At 38.6% G+C, this 15,876-nt stretch overlaps 1 protein-coding gene across 1 annotated transcript in view; it reads left to right on the forward strand.

Moving 5' to 3' along the window:
* Window positions 1–15,876, forward strand: part of ntrk2 (neurotrophic receptor tyrosine kinase 2) — a 217,695-nt gene that overhangs the window by 57,650 nt on the left and 144,169 nt on the right. Inside the window, exons 9-11 of the mRNA XM_033017664.1 lie at window positions 2,801–2,833; window positions 5,270–5,367; window positions 8,185–8,284. Of these exons, the coding sequence (XP_032873555.1) occupies window positions 2,801–2,833; window positions 5,270–5,367; window positions 8,185–8,284 (231 nt within the window). The remainder of the gene's footprint in view (window positions 1–2,800; window positions 2,834–5,269; window positions 5,368–8,184; window positions 8,285–15,876) is intronic.

Raw genomic sequence — 15,876 nt, forward strand, 5'->3', positions numbered from 1 at the left:
ATCCATCAACTCCCCTTCAATTGTTTTGCCACTTACATACACGAGGAGTAGTTTACAGTGGTCAAATCATCTATGGGATGGGGAAGGAAACTGAAGCACCTGGGAGAACGCATGTCTTCCCGAGGATCACACTGGAAACTCCACACGGAATAATAACTGAGATTAGGATTAAGTTTGGGCCTGGGGCTGTGAAGCAGTAGCATTACATGTGGAGCCACCCTGATGACAATGATTCTGATGCACACTCTGGACACAGGTGGCCAGCACAAATACACAAAAGCTATGCTGCGCCCCAATATGGAATAGTACAGGTCATCAGCATGCCTGGATTATTCTGCAGATGTCCTGCACTCCTCAGAGTGGCTGCCAAGACTGGTGCATGTTATACAAACTCAGCACTGCGAGCATACACTACTTCCCAACAGCAATATGCCAAACAGCAGGTAGGAGGAAGAAAATGACGAGGAATAAGTGGGGAGGGGAAGGAGGAGTTCACTTTAAGCCCTTAAAGCCAGGCTTTCTTTGCATGACATTTCCCAATGTGACACTGGTAAACAGTTCCCTAATTTCCCATTCAAAACAGTCCTGCACCCGATTGTTGATAAACAAAGGCAACAGAAAATAAATATTTCAAACAATATTCATAATATCAGGTCAATAGTGTGTCCTCTGCTAAGGAGGAGGAATAGGTAGGAGAATATTGTCATCTTTATTAGTTTTAGCCCTGCCACTGGCCACATCACATCAATGGGTACAGCAGCTATGCTGAATAATACATCCTTCATGATGGAGGCCTAGACAGAAAGGTTGACATTCAGATTCAGATTCAACTTTAATTGTCATTGTGCAGTGTACAGTACAGAGACAACAAAATGCAGTTAGCATCTCCCTAGAAGAGCGACATAGAATATGAGCGACATAGAATATGACATTGTCTTATCTATTGCTATAGTGCGGTAAACTGAAGGAACAGCACCTCATATTCCGCTTGGGTAGCTTATAACCCAATAGTTTGAACAATGAATTTTCCAATTTTTGGTAAATTAACTAGAAACACCCTCCTCTCCCCCCTTTCCTTGCCCCCATCTTCCCCCTTCCTTCCCTGTAACCCACCAGGAAGCACACCCACCCCCCCCCCCCCCCCCCCCCCCCCCCCGCTCCCCATCTCCCCCTTCTCACCTATATTCCTTTCTCTGGCTTCACATTTCATGCATCTTCTATCCTAGTATTCTTATCTCACACTTTTTGTCTTTCATCTCTGGTCTTTGACTAACCATCTGCCAACACAAACCCCCTCCCCTCACCTACATCCACCTATCACTTGCTAAGCTTTGTCCCTCCCCCACCTCTCTTCCAGCTTTCTTTCCCTATACTGCAATCAGTCTGGAGAAAGATTCCTGACCCAAAACATCAGGTATTTAAAGCTTGATTCATGCATTGTATTTCAGGAAGGCTTGATGGCCTCTGCAGATAAAGGTCTACAATGCACTTTCTCTTCTAAACTCTGCAGTACAGCATTGGAAAACCATGATGTCGCTCTACACTGCCTAATCCCAATCTTTCCCAGATCAGCATCTGTTGTAGAACTCAGACCAACATCCGCTCCAGTTATAATCTCCTTTTAAGAGGTGCAGTCTGACTTTACATTGTACAGACCAGCTTTGAATGGAGCCAGACTCACAATATTGGGTCTCCTGTTGAGGCTTGCAGCCAATAAATAGTATGGTTAGTACAGACCGTATCCAGCAATTATGTACTGAAATAGTCTCTGCAAAGTGGCCTTGCTACAGGCATACCAATCAACTCATGCAGGCTCCAGGGACTATCCAAATCAGCCAAATTGATTTTGAAATAACGGGGGTAGTAAATATTTTCCAGCATTTCTACAAATGGTGGTAAAAGTAGAATGCAGGTGCAATAGAGGAAATGGTGACAGTTGCTAAACAATAGTTCATAAACATGTTCCTGGAGTGCAATTTGTGTGGGTTTCATGATATTACTGACAATGTCCCAATGTTGTTGCAAGAAATTAGAAAAAAGATTATGGAGGTTCTGACCAAAATTTTCAACTTTCATTAAAGTTTCTGTTTGTCTTGACAATAGATCAACATTAAAACTTTGGTAATAAGACACATTAGGAATAAAATTCCCATGCACAACTAGTGCTGGAGTAGTCGGTGCTTTGCCACAGAACGACTCTGTGGTGACTCAGAGGCAGCAATGCAAGTCAATGTTGTCCACTTTTCTCACCTCCTTGACCATGCACAGCCCGGGCTAAATACAGGCACCAGTCAATCAATCCCTATTCTGTACAATGCATCTGGAAAAGAGCAGAAGGAAATAGGAATGACATCCATGTTGACCTGCAGCCAGTGACAGAAAGAGTTCAAATCATCCACGAAGGAGTTTCCAAAATAACTTACTGTTGTCATCATGATCTGTGCTTGGTCTCATCCTACCCTTCCATTTCTAAGGCATCAAATTGCCAGATTTTCAGAAATTATGTTTGGATCTGAAACCTTAGGGCGAATTATGTTACATCTTTCTTGCCTAATTCCAATGTAATTCCAGTGTCTATCACAGGTGCAGGCCCACGTGCTCATTTCCAGGGTATTTGTTAGGAGCCAAAGTTGAATTTGACACCAAATCTCTAAGCACAAGGCAGAGAACTTTGATTTTTTTATATCTTCTGCATAAACATTTTTTAAGATAAAATTTAACAAGAGTTAACAAAATTAAGTTAACAAATTAAGTGTATGTAGAAAATATCTAACTGATAAAGATTTTGTTTTAAATTTAGGCAATGAACCTATCACAGACCCTGGATTTTATGGTAAGCAAAGGATGTCCTCCTATTTATTGTAAGATATAAACTGAGAAAAAACATTTATGTTATCATTCTGCTTGACAAAATGTTGAGAAGGCTCAATGTCACAGAAATGGAGTGTAACACGATTATGAACATAAATTGTTAACTTCGTCCAAAATGATCATAGGATGATTATTTAGAAATAGCTTTTTTTTGTCCTTTAAAGATTGAAGTAAAGTAGTTTTATTTGTGTCCAGCTATGGTCCAATTCTGGTGCTGATGGTGCATTATTGCAGAGGGAACTATTCTATCCTATAACATGAATAGGTTAGGTTTTTCAGTGATGGGTTATTTAGTAATAAAATCTGAAGAACCTATCCATGTTCTGCGGAGATGATGCCTCACCCGCTGAGTTACTCCAGCACCTTGTGTCAATTTTAATTCTATTTCTGTGCAGTAGTTCCTATTGTTTGATGACCACTAAGAACTATCATCTTAACAAGAAACAGTTATAATATTTTTGAATAAAATGTTCCATTAAGTGTAATTAAGAATTATTTGGTATATTATTTGGGCCGGGTGAGATATCCAAAATAACCATCATACTTTTGTCTCGAATTGTTCACAATTCCTTGGCTGGTCTGAAAGTCTGTAACTTCAGTGAGCGTGACACCATTATTACAGGAAGCATTGCATACAGGTTACTTACATGATATATACATTATTGTTATGTATTCGATTTCTGAAATTCATCTATTGAAGTCAATCTCAGAATCAATCCAAAACATGAAGCCAATATATTTATATATAATTCAAGCTATCAAGGATGAGTTTTAACCCTGTAGAAATGCCATCAGCTCTAATACTTTTTTTGGTGGCATCTCATACTATTTTGGAAGATAATGAACTTGTCCAGACACTACCACACTGTTGGAAGTGATGGTCATTACGCGCTCTGTGATAGATGAGAAGAAATTGAAATAAATAATGCTGTTTTGGGGCTGTTGTGATCAGGATGTAATTAAATCCCAGTGCTTTCTTAATATAGATAATTCAATTGTATTAGGTTGTATGAACTTGGATACTATAGATAAAGAAAAAAATTACATAATGTTTGCAAATTATAATTAATCTACTCTTGTAATTGAAATATTTTTGACACTGTTCTTAAGTAGTTAAGCCACACTGATGCACCATGTCCAATCTGATACTGAAATGATGGACAATTTTGCTGTGCGATTGTCTGTAAACTTCCAGTTCTATTTATCTTAGTACCATGTTGTTGACAGCACGGAATACAATTACAGGAATGAAATCTTATCAGGATTAATTTTGAATCTATCTTAATGCATTTAATGGGATATTAGAAAAGTTCATGAGGGGGAGTGGAGCAGAAGGAATTGTTGATCAGTTGAGGAGAAGTAAGATGGAAGGGAGGCTCATGGAGTGCATAATCCTGTGGGGACCCATAGTGCCAAACGGCTTGTTCCTGTGCCATGCATTGTAAACAATTTTCTATAACGCCAAACATCCAGTTAATTTAGTAAATACAGTAAACGCTTGATATTACAGACCTCTTTACAAATGGATTATGGTTATAGCGGACGGCTGCCGACACCACCCCCTGCCAGCACTGCCTCCCCGGCTGCTTCCAGGCCGGGCCTGCCCCTGCCCCTGCCACTGACGACCCACGCAGCTTCCTCGGCCACTTCCATGCCGCCGCCACTGCCGACCGTTACCTGCACTCTGGCCACCCATGGTCTACGACCCATGACTCAGCTGATCCTCACCTTTCCTCCGGTAGCCCGCAGGCTGGGGCAGTCAACTCACCTGGATTCCAGGCATAGTTCCAGAATGAGAGTCTGAAGAAGGATCTCGGCCCAAAATGTCCATATTCACCTGAGATGCTGCCTGACCTGCTGAGTTACTCCAGCACTTTGTGTCCTTTTGTGTATTAACGAGCTTCAGCAGTTCTTTGATTTTACTACTTGTGCTGTGATACTCCATTACTCGGTAATCCCTACTTGGTAATAGCAGACAATCGGCAATAACAGACACCTTCCCCACTCTCCATGGCCCGTCAATACAAGGGTTTACTATAGTAATATTTTGTGAAATGTTATGCACCTAAACATTTAAAATACATCCTGCATTGTTATTAAAAGCCAGGCCGTGGATGAAAGTCTGATGGGGGAAGCATCTGACACTGGTCTCCCTCGTATTTTGGAGAGAGAAAGCTTCATAAAAGTGATGGAAAGGATCTATTAGAGTAAATTGGAGTAAGAGAATATTGAATTTATGAAGGTATTGTTAATGTACCATCAGAGCAGATTGATGTTGGATATTGATCCATATTCCAGAGGTTGTTGCAGGTTTGTAATGGTTTCACATGTAAACTATAAGCTCTCTCTTTCAGTCACTGTGGAGGAAGACATAAAATATTTCATCTCTTACTTACAGATCCATATGACCAGGAAATGTTTGGTGAGAACTCAGATAATTCAACTGCGATGGGCCCACCTAATGTAACGGAAAAGACAACGGAAGATAGTATGACTGTAAGTATCAAAAGAAGAGATTAGTTAATGACAGACTGGACAATCAAAGATACCTCAAGATAGAATAAAATAATATTTTGTAACGTTCTGCTAACTTAAGGAATCTTACACTAAACAAATACTTTTGAAATGTGGTCTCTTGTGTCTCATCAGAACAGCCAATTTGTACAAAGCAAGCCATGACAAACAATACTGTGATAACAACCAGACAATCTTTTCTTGTTACTGGTGTTGGTTGCCAGGAGAGCAGTGAGCAGTGATATTTTGCATCCGTATGGGAGGATAGGCAAGGCCTCGATATATCTGATTAGCTGAATGCAGCTCTCAATGTTGTATAGCATTGTCAGCTTACGTATGTTATCTCTCACAAGTGCGACTAGAATTTGAAGGTAAAATTAAGTGGATATTAAATATTTCATAATAGCCACAGATAATCCATAGAAGCAATCATGTTATAGGCTGGTGCTAATGGAGGTCGAACTTTGGGGATGGTTTTGGTAAATCACCTCAGTCATCTTATGGATCGTTGTGCTACCAAAGAAAAACGTTCACCAGGTTGGCACATGCCATAGTCATTCACCATTGGTGATGACACAGGATCAACATCACATCCCAGCCATTGTCCCAGAACCTATCATTCAGCTGATGATTACCTTCAGGATTTAAGAGCATTTAATGAGGTTATTTAAATTTGATGTTACACAGAATGTTACATTTTGGTGTGTACTTATTTAAAATTGGAAATGCTTATGTTATTTAATTTCAATTTCCTCAGTGCCCTGGAAATATCTTGTTGATATTCCCACAGGAAGTATTCTGTGTTAAGTAATTGAAACGGTTTTATTGGGTACTATTACATCTTTGTGGTTTCTTGGCAATAATGAACCAAACAATTTTCTATTGGGATCTAATAATAAACACACATTTGCAATTTTTGCCGCTTTAGGTACAGTAACAACAATTTGTATCTGCATAGTGTCTTTAATGTAGAGTCTTAAGGTTAATAGGAAGTAAGAAGTTTGTGTGTTCTATGCATACAATCAGCAGGAGCAAATGTGAAGTTTGCCTGTGAGGCGATAACTCTCCATATTTGCTCTTGCATATTTGCAAGTCTCAACATAAAAATTGGCAATAATGTATGAGATCAGTACCCAGAGTAGGGCAATCAAGAACGGAAGGCCTTAGGTTTAAAGTGAGATTGGGAAGTTATAACAGGAAACTGAGGGATGAACCTTTTCACACAGAGGGTGGTGGATATATATAAAGAGCTGTCAGAGGAAATAGTTGAGGCAGGTGCAATACCAACATTTAAAAGACATTTGGACACATATATAGATAAGAAAGGTTTAGAAGGATATGTGCCAAATGCGGGCAAATGGGACGAGCTAAGATGGGGCATCTTGGTCGGCATAGATGAGGTGGGTCAAAGGGTATGTTTTTGTGCTCTATGACTCCAATCCAATCCAAAATGAACTATGTCCGCAGTCTAAAAGTTGAATTTAGTTGAACAGATAGCTCTGAACATAATGAAGATATGCAACCTCTATTTGAAATTTGCTTCCATTTAATATTTGCCATATATTGTAAAGATTTGTAGTTCATTGCTATTTCTTTTGCCACAAAGATTAACTCATTATGTACAGTAGCTGCAGGTCCTTAAAATGTTTATAACATGGAATATGATTAGAGGGATTTTTAAAAATAGACCCGATGGAAAGGTTAATGCTTGGAATACCATGGATAAACAATGACTGATAATTATTTATATTATCCCAGTTTAATTATTTCTGCAAAATAAAAGGATTTGTATATGTTAGTACTTCTTGAGGATGGCATCGCCACCAATCTGGTGATAATGTATGACCATCAGGAACTTTATGAAATATTTATTTTTTTAATCTTTTTTTTTAAATGTGCTCGATGGGTGATTAACTTAATTACTGGTTTATTAAATTACAGATGGAATAAATTTCTCCGGCTTTGGTTCTCTGGCACTTTCCAAACCCTCTCCATCTTTTAATTTCTCCTTTTTTCTCCCACGGTGTCCCTTCTCTTTCCAGTTCATGACCTTCTAATTGTCATTAAGTCATTCCAACTATCCACCCATCTAGTTTTCACTGAGTTTGAGGGATAAAACTGACTGCCTGTGTCCACTTTGTATGTGGATATGCTCCACAAATATTAGGCGCTACTAATTTGATTTAAAATATGTAAATGTTTGCTACAGATCCTGATGGTCAAACATTATGCATTTACTAGAATCAGTAACTTAATGGACTAATAAACTTCAGATAATATTACTGTCAACATGTAATGAACATCTAAGCACAAATCTTCATTACCCTATAAACAGCCAAGACATTATACTTCATTATACATAAATCAATTCTGCCAGTCATAAAACCCTTACATCCTTGTAACATTACTTAGGTATTGCAAGTAAAGTGCATTATACAATATTATCTTAACTGAATCATCTACACTGTCAACATATTCTGGTTGCTCCTATTGCTCCAGACCCCAAAGTTGTGTTGTGATTCTGTCCTCGGTGCAAGTGAAACTGATGTTATTGTCCAGCCACACAATGATTCACATTTCAAAGAAATTCAAATTCCATGAGTTCCAGTTAGATTGAGACGCTTGGTATATGCATTAACTAGAGAGACGCAAGGAACAGTAAATGCAGGAATGCAGCTTATTTCCAAAGTGAAAAATATACAGAAAAAACTGTACAGCAGATTTAGTTGTCTAATTTCAGAATAACGTACAATCCAAACTATTGTGTTTCCTAATTCCAAAATGTTTTTTTTGTTTTAGATGTATGTTATCCTTGGGATTTCATTACTGATCGTCACTGGGATATCACTAGGGTTAGGTATCGTCAAGTTTGGAAAACACTCAAAGTTTGGAATGAAAGGTAAGAAAATTACAATTAAGTTCCATCCGTGTATTCTGAATAAAAATGTATTCTTGCGGAGGCTGGGTGGATAGGTGGGGTAAGGGGAGGGGTGGAATTAGTTTAGCCTGCAAATACTAATCACTTAATTGATAGATTATTAAAACCTGCTGAAAAATATGTTGGACTTGCATTCAGTGCTAATTTTGATTGGTGTTTTGAATTTCATGAAATATTACTCATGGACTGAATGGACTTACATATAGATACATAGAAAATAGGTGCAGGAGTAATCCATTCGGCCCTTTGAGCCAGCATCGCCATTCAATGTGATCATAGCTGATCATCCACAATCAGTACCCCGTTCCTGCTTTCTCCCCATATCCCTTGATTCCGCTAACCCTAAGAGCTCTATCTAACTCTCTTTTAAATTCATCCAGTGAATCGGCCTTCACTGCCTTCTGGGGCAGAGAATTCCACAAATCCACAACTCTCTGGATGACTACATTGTGACCAAACATGAGAAGTGCTCATGTGTGAATTTTGTTGTGCCATTTAAGGATGTTAAAGGATGTTTGTAGAACTAAATGTAAAAATCTAGGTGTAGTTTTAGTTAGGTACCATACCTTTATCCTCTTTCATCTTAATTAAAAAAATTAATTTGGGTGCACTCTGCTGAATAGTTAAAGTAACTATTAAACTCAGTATGACTTATAGAGTCATACAGTGTGGAAACAGGCCCTTCGGACCAACATGCCCACACCGATCAACATGTCCCATCTGCACTAGTCCCAACTGCCTGTGTTTGGTCCATATCCCTCCAAATCTTTCCTATCCATGTACCTGCCTAAATGTTCCCTAAACGTTGCAATAGTCCCTGCGTCAACCACCTCCTCTGGCAGATTGTTCCATACACCCACCACCCTTTGTGTGGAAAAAGTTACCCTTCAGATACCTATTAAATCTTTTCCCCTTCACCTTAAACCTATGTGACTTATTTTCTAATAATCTAAAAGGCGCTGAATGGTCTGTGTTACATTAGTAAAGGTACACAAGTAGACACCTCCCATTGTCCTTTCTCCACGATTCACAGATATAATCTTACGTAAGCCTATATGTCCTTGCAATTACCACCGGCCAATTCTTCCTGCTTGGTGGCAGTAGCAAATGACTCTTGGTCTTTTGTGAGGAACGTTAGCTTCTAAAGCAACAGAATCGATATGCTTGCTATCCAGTATCAGGTAGCACAGATTATTTTTCTTTGCATTGCTTTTGAACTGAGAACTGACCTTGACAATTTCACTGCTTTTTGTCCTGTAATGTATCATATCAAGGTCTTTATTTGTCATTACAAGCTGCAGCATGCAGAACCACAGCCAAAATGTTTCCAGATCATCCGTGTCTATGCCCTTGTGCCTTTTTGTCTTTTGAATCGGGCATAATAAACTTCCAAACCCCACTCCTTCAGTTTTCAACAGTCTCAGTCCTGCTATCTGGATATTCCTCCTTTAATTCTTAAATCTTTCTGTTCACTTTTTGTTTCTATTTCTAGAAACATAGAAAACATAGAAAAATAGGTGCAGGAGTAGGCCATTCGGCCCTTCGAGCCAGCACCGCCATTCAATATGATCATAGCTGATCATCCAAAATCAGTACCCCGTTCCTGCCTTTTCCCCCCATATCCCTTGATTCCTTTAGCCCTAAGAGCTATATCTAATTCTCTCTTGAAAACATCAAATGAATTGGCCTCCACTGCCTTCTGTGGCAGAGAATCACACAGATTCACAACTCCCTGGGTGAAAATGTTTTTCCTCATCTCAGTTCTAAATGGCCTACTCATTCTTAAACTGTGACCACTGGTTCTGGACTCCCCCAACATCGGGAACATTTTTCCTGCATCTAACCTGTCCAATCCTTTAAGAATTGTATATGTTTCTATAAGATATCCTGTCATCCTTCTAAATTCCAGTGAATACTAGCTCAGTCGACCCATTCTTTCATCATATATCAGTCCTGCCATCCTGGGAATTAACGTGGTGAACCTACGGTGCACTCCCTCAATATCATTGGTTTGAAGGAGAACTGTGCTTTGTGTGAGGAGCAGGTTCAACCTTAAATAACCCCTGGAAGCAATATAATGCAAAGATTAACTAAAATTATATTTCCCAGCTTTGTTTCCAAAGAATCAGGCTACTTTGCACCCAACAACAATTTCAATGGAAGTACTTTTGAGAGAGTTTGGCATTCATTCCAATCATGGGGGACATCGTCAGCAAACAGATGTATGAATCCAAACATAACATGATTCACAGGTAGAATGGGATCATAATGAATTCAATTAAACTTAAACTTGGTGACTTTTAAATTGTGTATTTAAAGTCAACTAATTTCCATCTGATTGCTAACAAGCAAAAATAGATTGATTTCGCCACAATTGTGTGCAAAAATGCATATTTCTCTTTGGTTGTTTTGCACCCAGCGTTCATTGCTGATGTGATTGAATTGCGAAACAAAGAACTGCAGATGCTGGTTTATACCAAAGATAATACACACAGTGCATGAGTAACTCAGTGGGTTAGACAGCATCTCTGGAGAAAGAGGATAGGTGATGTTTCAGGTCGGGAATAGATGCTGTCTGACCCGCTGAGTTACTCCTTTGATCAAATTGAGGTATGACTGTACTTTGTTACTGTCATAGTTCATTTTGTGCACATACAGGTTGGTCACATACTGCATTCATTTTAATAAATTATACAACACAGTCCTTCAAGTTTTAAATTATCAGTAGAGTGGGCACTTGAACTTCATTGGCATTTGTTCATGCACTTTTTACAATACATTCTTCAGGGAACCTGCCTTTAAATTGGTGAGAAAGGGTACTGATGAAAACATAGGAAAACCCCCCAATAAAATGCAGAAACAAATGACAACATAATTAATGTAGCTCTCCAGTTTACATTGTCAGACTTATAAATTATGATGATGAGATCATCATCTTAATGCTCAATGAATATCCCTTTTGATTGGACAAAGGGAATTCCCCTTTTCAAGTCATTTCCTTCTACGAATAACTTTTCTATGTGGATGTGCATTAATTGCAAGACTTTTTCTCAAGAAATTTATGAAAAAAACTAAAGGGTCAGTGGAAACTGTTCTGTGTAGAGGGTTATCAGGATCTCCAATACCTTTCTAAAAATACTGACAAAAGCAGAATCATTATGTACTTTTAAATGTAAAGTAGATCAACATATGAATATTGTTTCAAAGCAAAGGTGCAATTAAACTGAGGGGGAAGGTAATTCATAACTAACACAATTTCATTGAATGTATCTTTTATTATGCTATAAAAATGTATGACTTTGTAAATATGTAACTGAAAGTTGTTGGAGAGATAACGAATCACAATTCTCCATCCATTTTTCTCGCTAACAAGCATCTCGGCTCAATTCCGTCTCACCCAATTGTTCTGCCAAGATCAATAACTCATCTTTCAATAGCTCAGCTCTGCACAAGATTCTATCAGCTGCTCAACTCTATTTTGGCAGTGCTTTAACTGAGTAACTCTTTCTCTGGTAATTGCATGTTTCACTAATAGATTAAATATTCTGACTGCATCAAATTGTATTGAGTAATGATCTAAGATTTGCATCTCTGTCAACACTACTGCTTAATCATTCCTTTATTGACTTTACACTATCCAGCACTATCCAAAGAGGTTCTGTCTCACTATCCAGCACAATCCAAAGAGGTTTCTGTCTCTTACCAGCATTCTTATGAATCCTCAATCATGTAAAGTGGATAAATTGTGGACAAAATGCAATGTTGCTGATATTGAGCCAGATGGTGAGAAATAACTGATTAAATAACTTTTTTGTTCTTTAATCAGTTATTACTCACTGTCTGGCTCAATATCATAAAGATGGCTATCAATACTATTGCCTGATAATCAAGTCCAATTGTGGACTTAACTATAAGTAATTATCTGAGAAACATAAATCATAGGTTATAAATATTAAAAAGCCTGTTGGTTTATTTGTGAGGAAAACCTTGATGCCTTGTGAGTAGTGAGGGCTCCTCTATTTCAATCCCCATCAGTGCATAAAGAAACCGTTGCATCTTTTATAATCCATTTGTGCACAATCTGTGTAAGATATACCGTAGGTCAGACTATGTTACTGCGATAAAAGGTAAGATCTATAAAAGTTAATTTGATCTAGTTGGGAACTGAAGAGCTCTCAAAGATGAAGGCAAATGCAGATAATCTGTAGTTTCTTTGGACCACTTTTAATGTATTTTTTGTCCCTCTGCTGGGCATTAGCCGTGCTAAATATAGGCTTGTAACTTGAGATTACTATGTAACATGGAACTCTATTTTTAAATGTCCACCCAGACATAGCAATTGCTTCAGAAGTGAACCACAATTTTATTACACTGAAACTCTCTTTTTCCATTGCAGTTGCATAAAGGAGTCTCAGTGTATTGATTTCAGCTGAACCCATGCTGCATTCACCTTGAATGTACTGATGAACTCTTGATGATTTGAAGCAAAAGGATCCAGTTTATTTTGTTAGGAATGGGCCTAAATAAGCAAGACTGCAAATAATATTCTTGGAAAAAATTAAGTCATTGTTTGAGAAAATTGTTGCTGCATTAAAATGTGTTGCTGATGACAAATGTCATCAAGAACAGTGTATCATCACTGGGTAGCTGCAACATTACTGCCTGCACTTTGTTACAACATAATGATGATTCATGAGATTATTATTATCTTGACAAGATCCTAGAATAATGCAGCGCAGAAGACCATTCAGCCCAATTTCAGACTGGAAAGTTACATCTAAAGTGCAATCATTTAAAAAAAAGTCCAAGGACGTTTACTTAATTATTTATGTTTGCTTTTATGAACGTGTCTTGAGTTCATCAAGTGAAGGACATTTCAATGCTGGGAAATGCATTGTGGAAAACTAGTATCAACATTAAGCACTTGAGTACAACTCAGTTACCTTCAGAGTGGAGATTTATAATATAATAATAATAATAATGCATTTTATAGCATTGTAGCATACAATAGCATGTATAGTATACAATGTATAGCATATATAGTACATTGTCTCCTGTTTTCTCTAATAAAGTAGTCAAATAGTGGCTTCATGCTTATAGTTATCATCTCCATTAATCACTAGCAGAACAATACATCTATGATCATTTGCAAATGTGATCTCTATTTTGTCAGGGATATATATCAATGCTGTCCCCAAAATCTACCTGCATTAACTTCTAGCCCATTATATATTCACTTCTGACATTTCATAAAAATATGATTTCAAATATGAAGTAGTTTGGAGAATGAGGATAACTATTCTCATTAAGTAAGAAACAAAATATAGGTTGTCCCCAGATTACTTCAGGGTTCCATTCCTGCGAACTGTTCATAACCCAAACAGTTTGCAGATCAGAAATGTGGCCATGAGGTGGGTTCCTGCACGGCAGAAGATCCCCGCAGCATTTGGCAAATCTGTACCGGTGATCTCCCAAACACTCGCTCAGATGTCCGGGCTGTACATACATTGGGCATTGGTAAATTGGGGAAGACCATTATCGTAGTTACATTGCTTCTGTAGAAGATGCATTGTAATGAATGCATATAGGAGAAAAGGAGGAAGACACAATAATTGTCAAGCTCACTAAGATATGCTTTTGGTTCCTATTGGGGAACAGACGTGAGTTCAAATGCTGAATGCATGGGGTAATGAAAAAAAGCTGCGTGTGCCTTCATTAATAATTCAACAACAGTGGTTTCAGTTTTCTCTCTGTTAAGACGAGTGCCAGATAATCAATAAATCAGTTTCAAGGTCAGAAATGTCTTTGCTTATGTCTGTCTGTCCACCTGCATCAAAAAAGCAATACAACATGTTTATGCTATACATTGCTTCATTGATTAGACTTACCAGCTGGAAGAAATCTTACTTATGCACTTTATTTTGGAGTTGCTAACATGTATCACACAGTGATATCACGAGGCACTTCAAGTTGGTTCTGTAAACATGTCACGTTTCAGTAATATATTAATACAAAAATAAGGGGATAGGATCTACAAATATTTATCTGTTTTTTTCTCTTTGAGCTATAATAGAATGTAAAAGTACCATTGCAGTACAATTTGTTCAGCTCTTCCCACTCCAATTATTGTATTCTTTCCTATCGCTTGGATGACTCCTGAAAGATAGAAGCAACTTTCAGAAACCTAAATTTAGGAGGATCATATATTCCTGCCATTTTGGTGCCCTGAATTCACCTGGATTCATGTGACCCAAAAATCTAGCTGAACGGTCGGTGCCTGTTGCTCTCATCATGTGTAAGATGTGCTGGTTTAAATCGAAGATAGACACAAAAAGCTGGAGTAATTCAGTGGGACAGGCAGCATCTCATAAGAGAAGGAATGGGTAACGTTTCGGGTCGATACCCATCTTCAGAGAGTATGGCCATGACAACAAGACCACACATCCCTCTATCCAGCGGGCCCTTCCTATAGCCCTATGTGATTCATACACTGACCATGGGAAATGGGTACTAATCTTAAAATTAAAAAAATCAATCAATCACAAAGCAATGAACATTATTAACAGCTTTGCATGTTTCATTTTTTTGTTGTTGTTGCTGATTGCTATTAATTAAGAGGAAAAAAACCTATCATAATTGGGATCACAGGCTTAAACAAGTTATTGCGGCTGACATTGTGAGAGAGCTGAGATGAGACGGAGTCATTAATCTAAACTGATTTTATCATTAAGTATGCACATTAATTGAACTCAGGAGGTTTTCTCAGCTTTTATTCCCAGTCGAATGTACAGCGCTCACTATTTCCACATAAATAACCATCAAGCATTCTGTCCAGCGACCTGCAGAAGAGCCAGCCGGTTTGCATGGTTGGGTGACACTCGTGTACCGCCAGCCAATTGTGCACCTGAAAAGGACCCGAGCGGGCACTGCAGAGGCCACCCGCTGGAGCTGCAGCAGCTTTGGATGGTTCTGATGGGTGGGAAGGAGGCAGTGCTTGCGAAACCTGGAATAGTGCAGCAGCCCTTCCTGACTCCACAAGAAACATTCAAACCTACTGCTCCTTGTCCTTCTTTCCAATAAAAGTTTCACTGTGGTCGGATCAGCCACAGATGATGTCTCACTCACTTAGTGGTATAAATGTGGCGACGATGCATATTATGCATCGTTGACTGTTAATGGTTATTAAAGTGGACTAGACTGAGCTGGAAATACTCAGCAGATAAGGCATCCTGTGTGGAGAGAGAAACAGTTTCATTGAAATGGGCCCCTCTCTGATGGAGCATCAAGCCTGCAGCTGGCTTCTATCTGGAGATTAAAGTTCCTGCTCTGCTTTTTATCTTGAGTTTTAAGTATGTCGTTATTTCACTTTGCATTAAATTGTTCGAACTGCGGTGTTAGATTAGGTGTTCAAATCTACCAGCATATTGGCCTGGGATGCTGCTACCTGTGATTGGTGAACACCCACTGTTTGATAGCCCAGCCACCTCCTGAAAGAATCCATGACTCAGCTGAATGAGCACCTTGAGATGGGTAGTAGACCATCGATAGTGGAG

Source organism: Amblyraja radiata, chromosome 3 (genome assembly GCF_010909765.2).
Source record: "Amblyraja radiata isolate CabotCenter1 chromosome 3, sAmbRad1.1.pri, whole genome shotgun sequence".
Lineage (NCBI taxonomy): Eukaryota > Metazoa > Chordata > Chondrichthyes > Rajiformes > Rajidae > Amblyraja > Amblyraja radiata.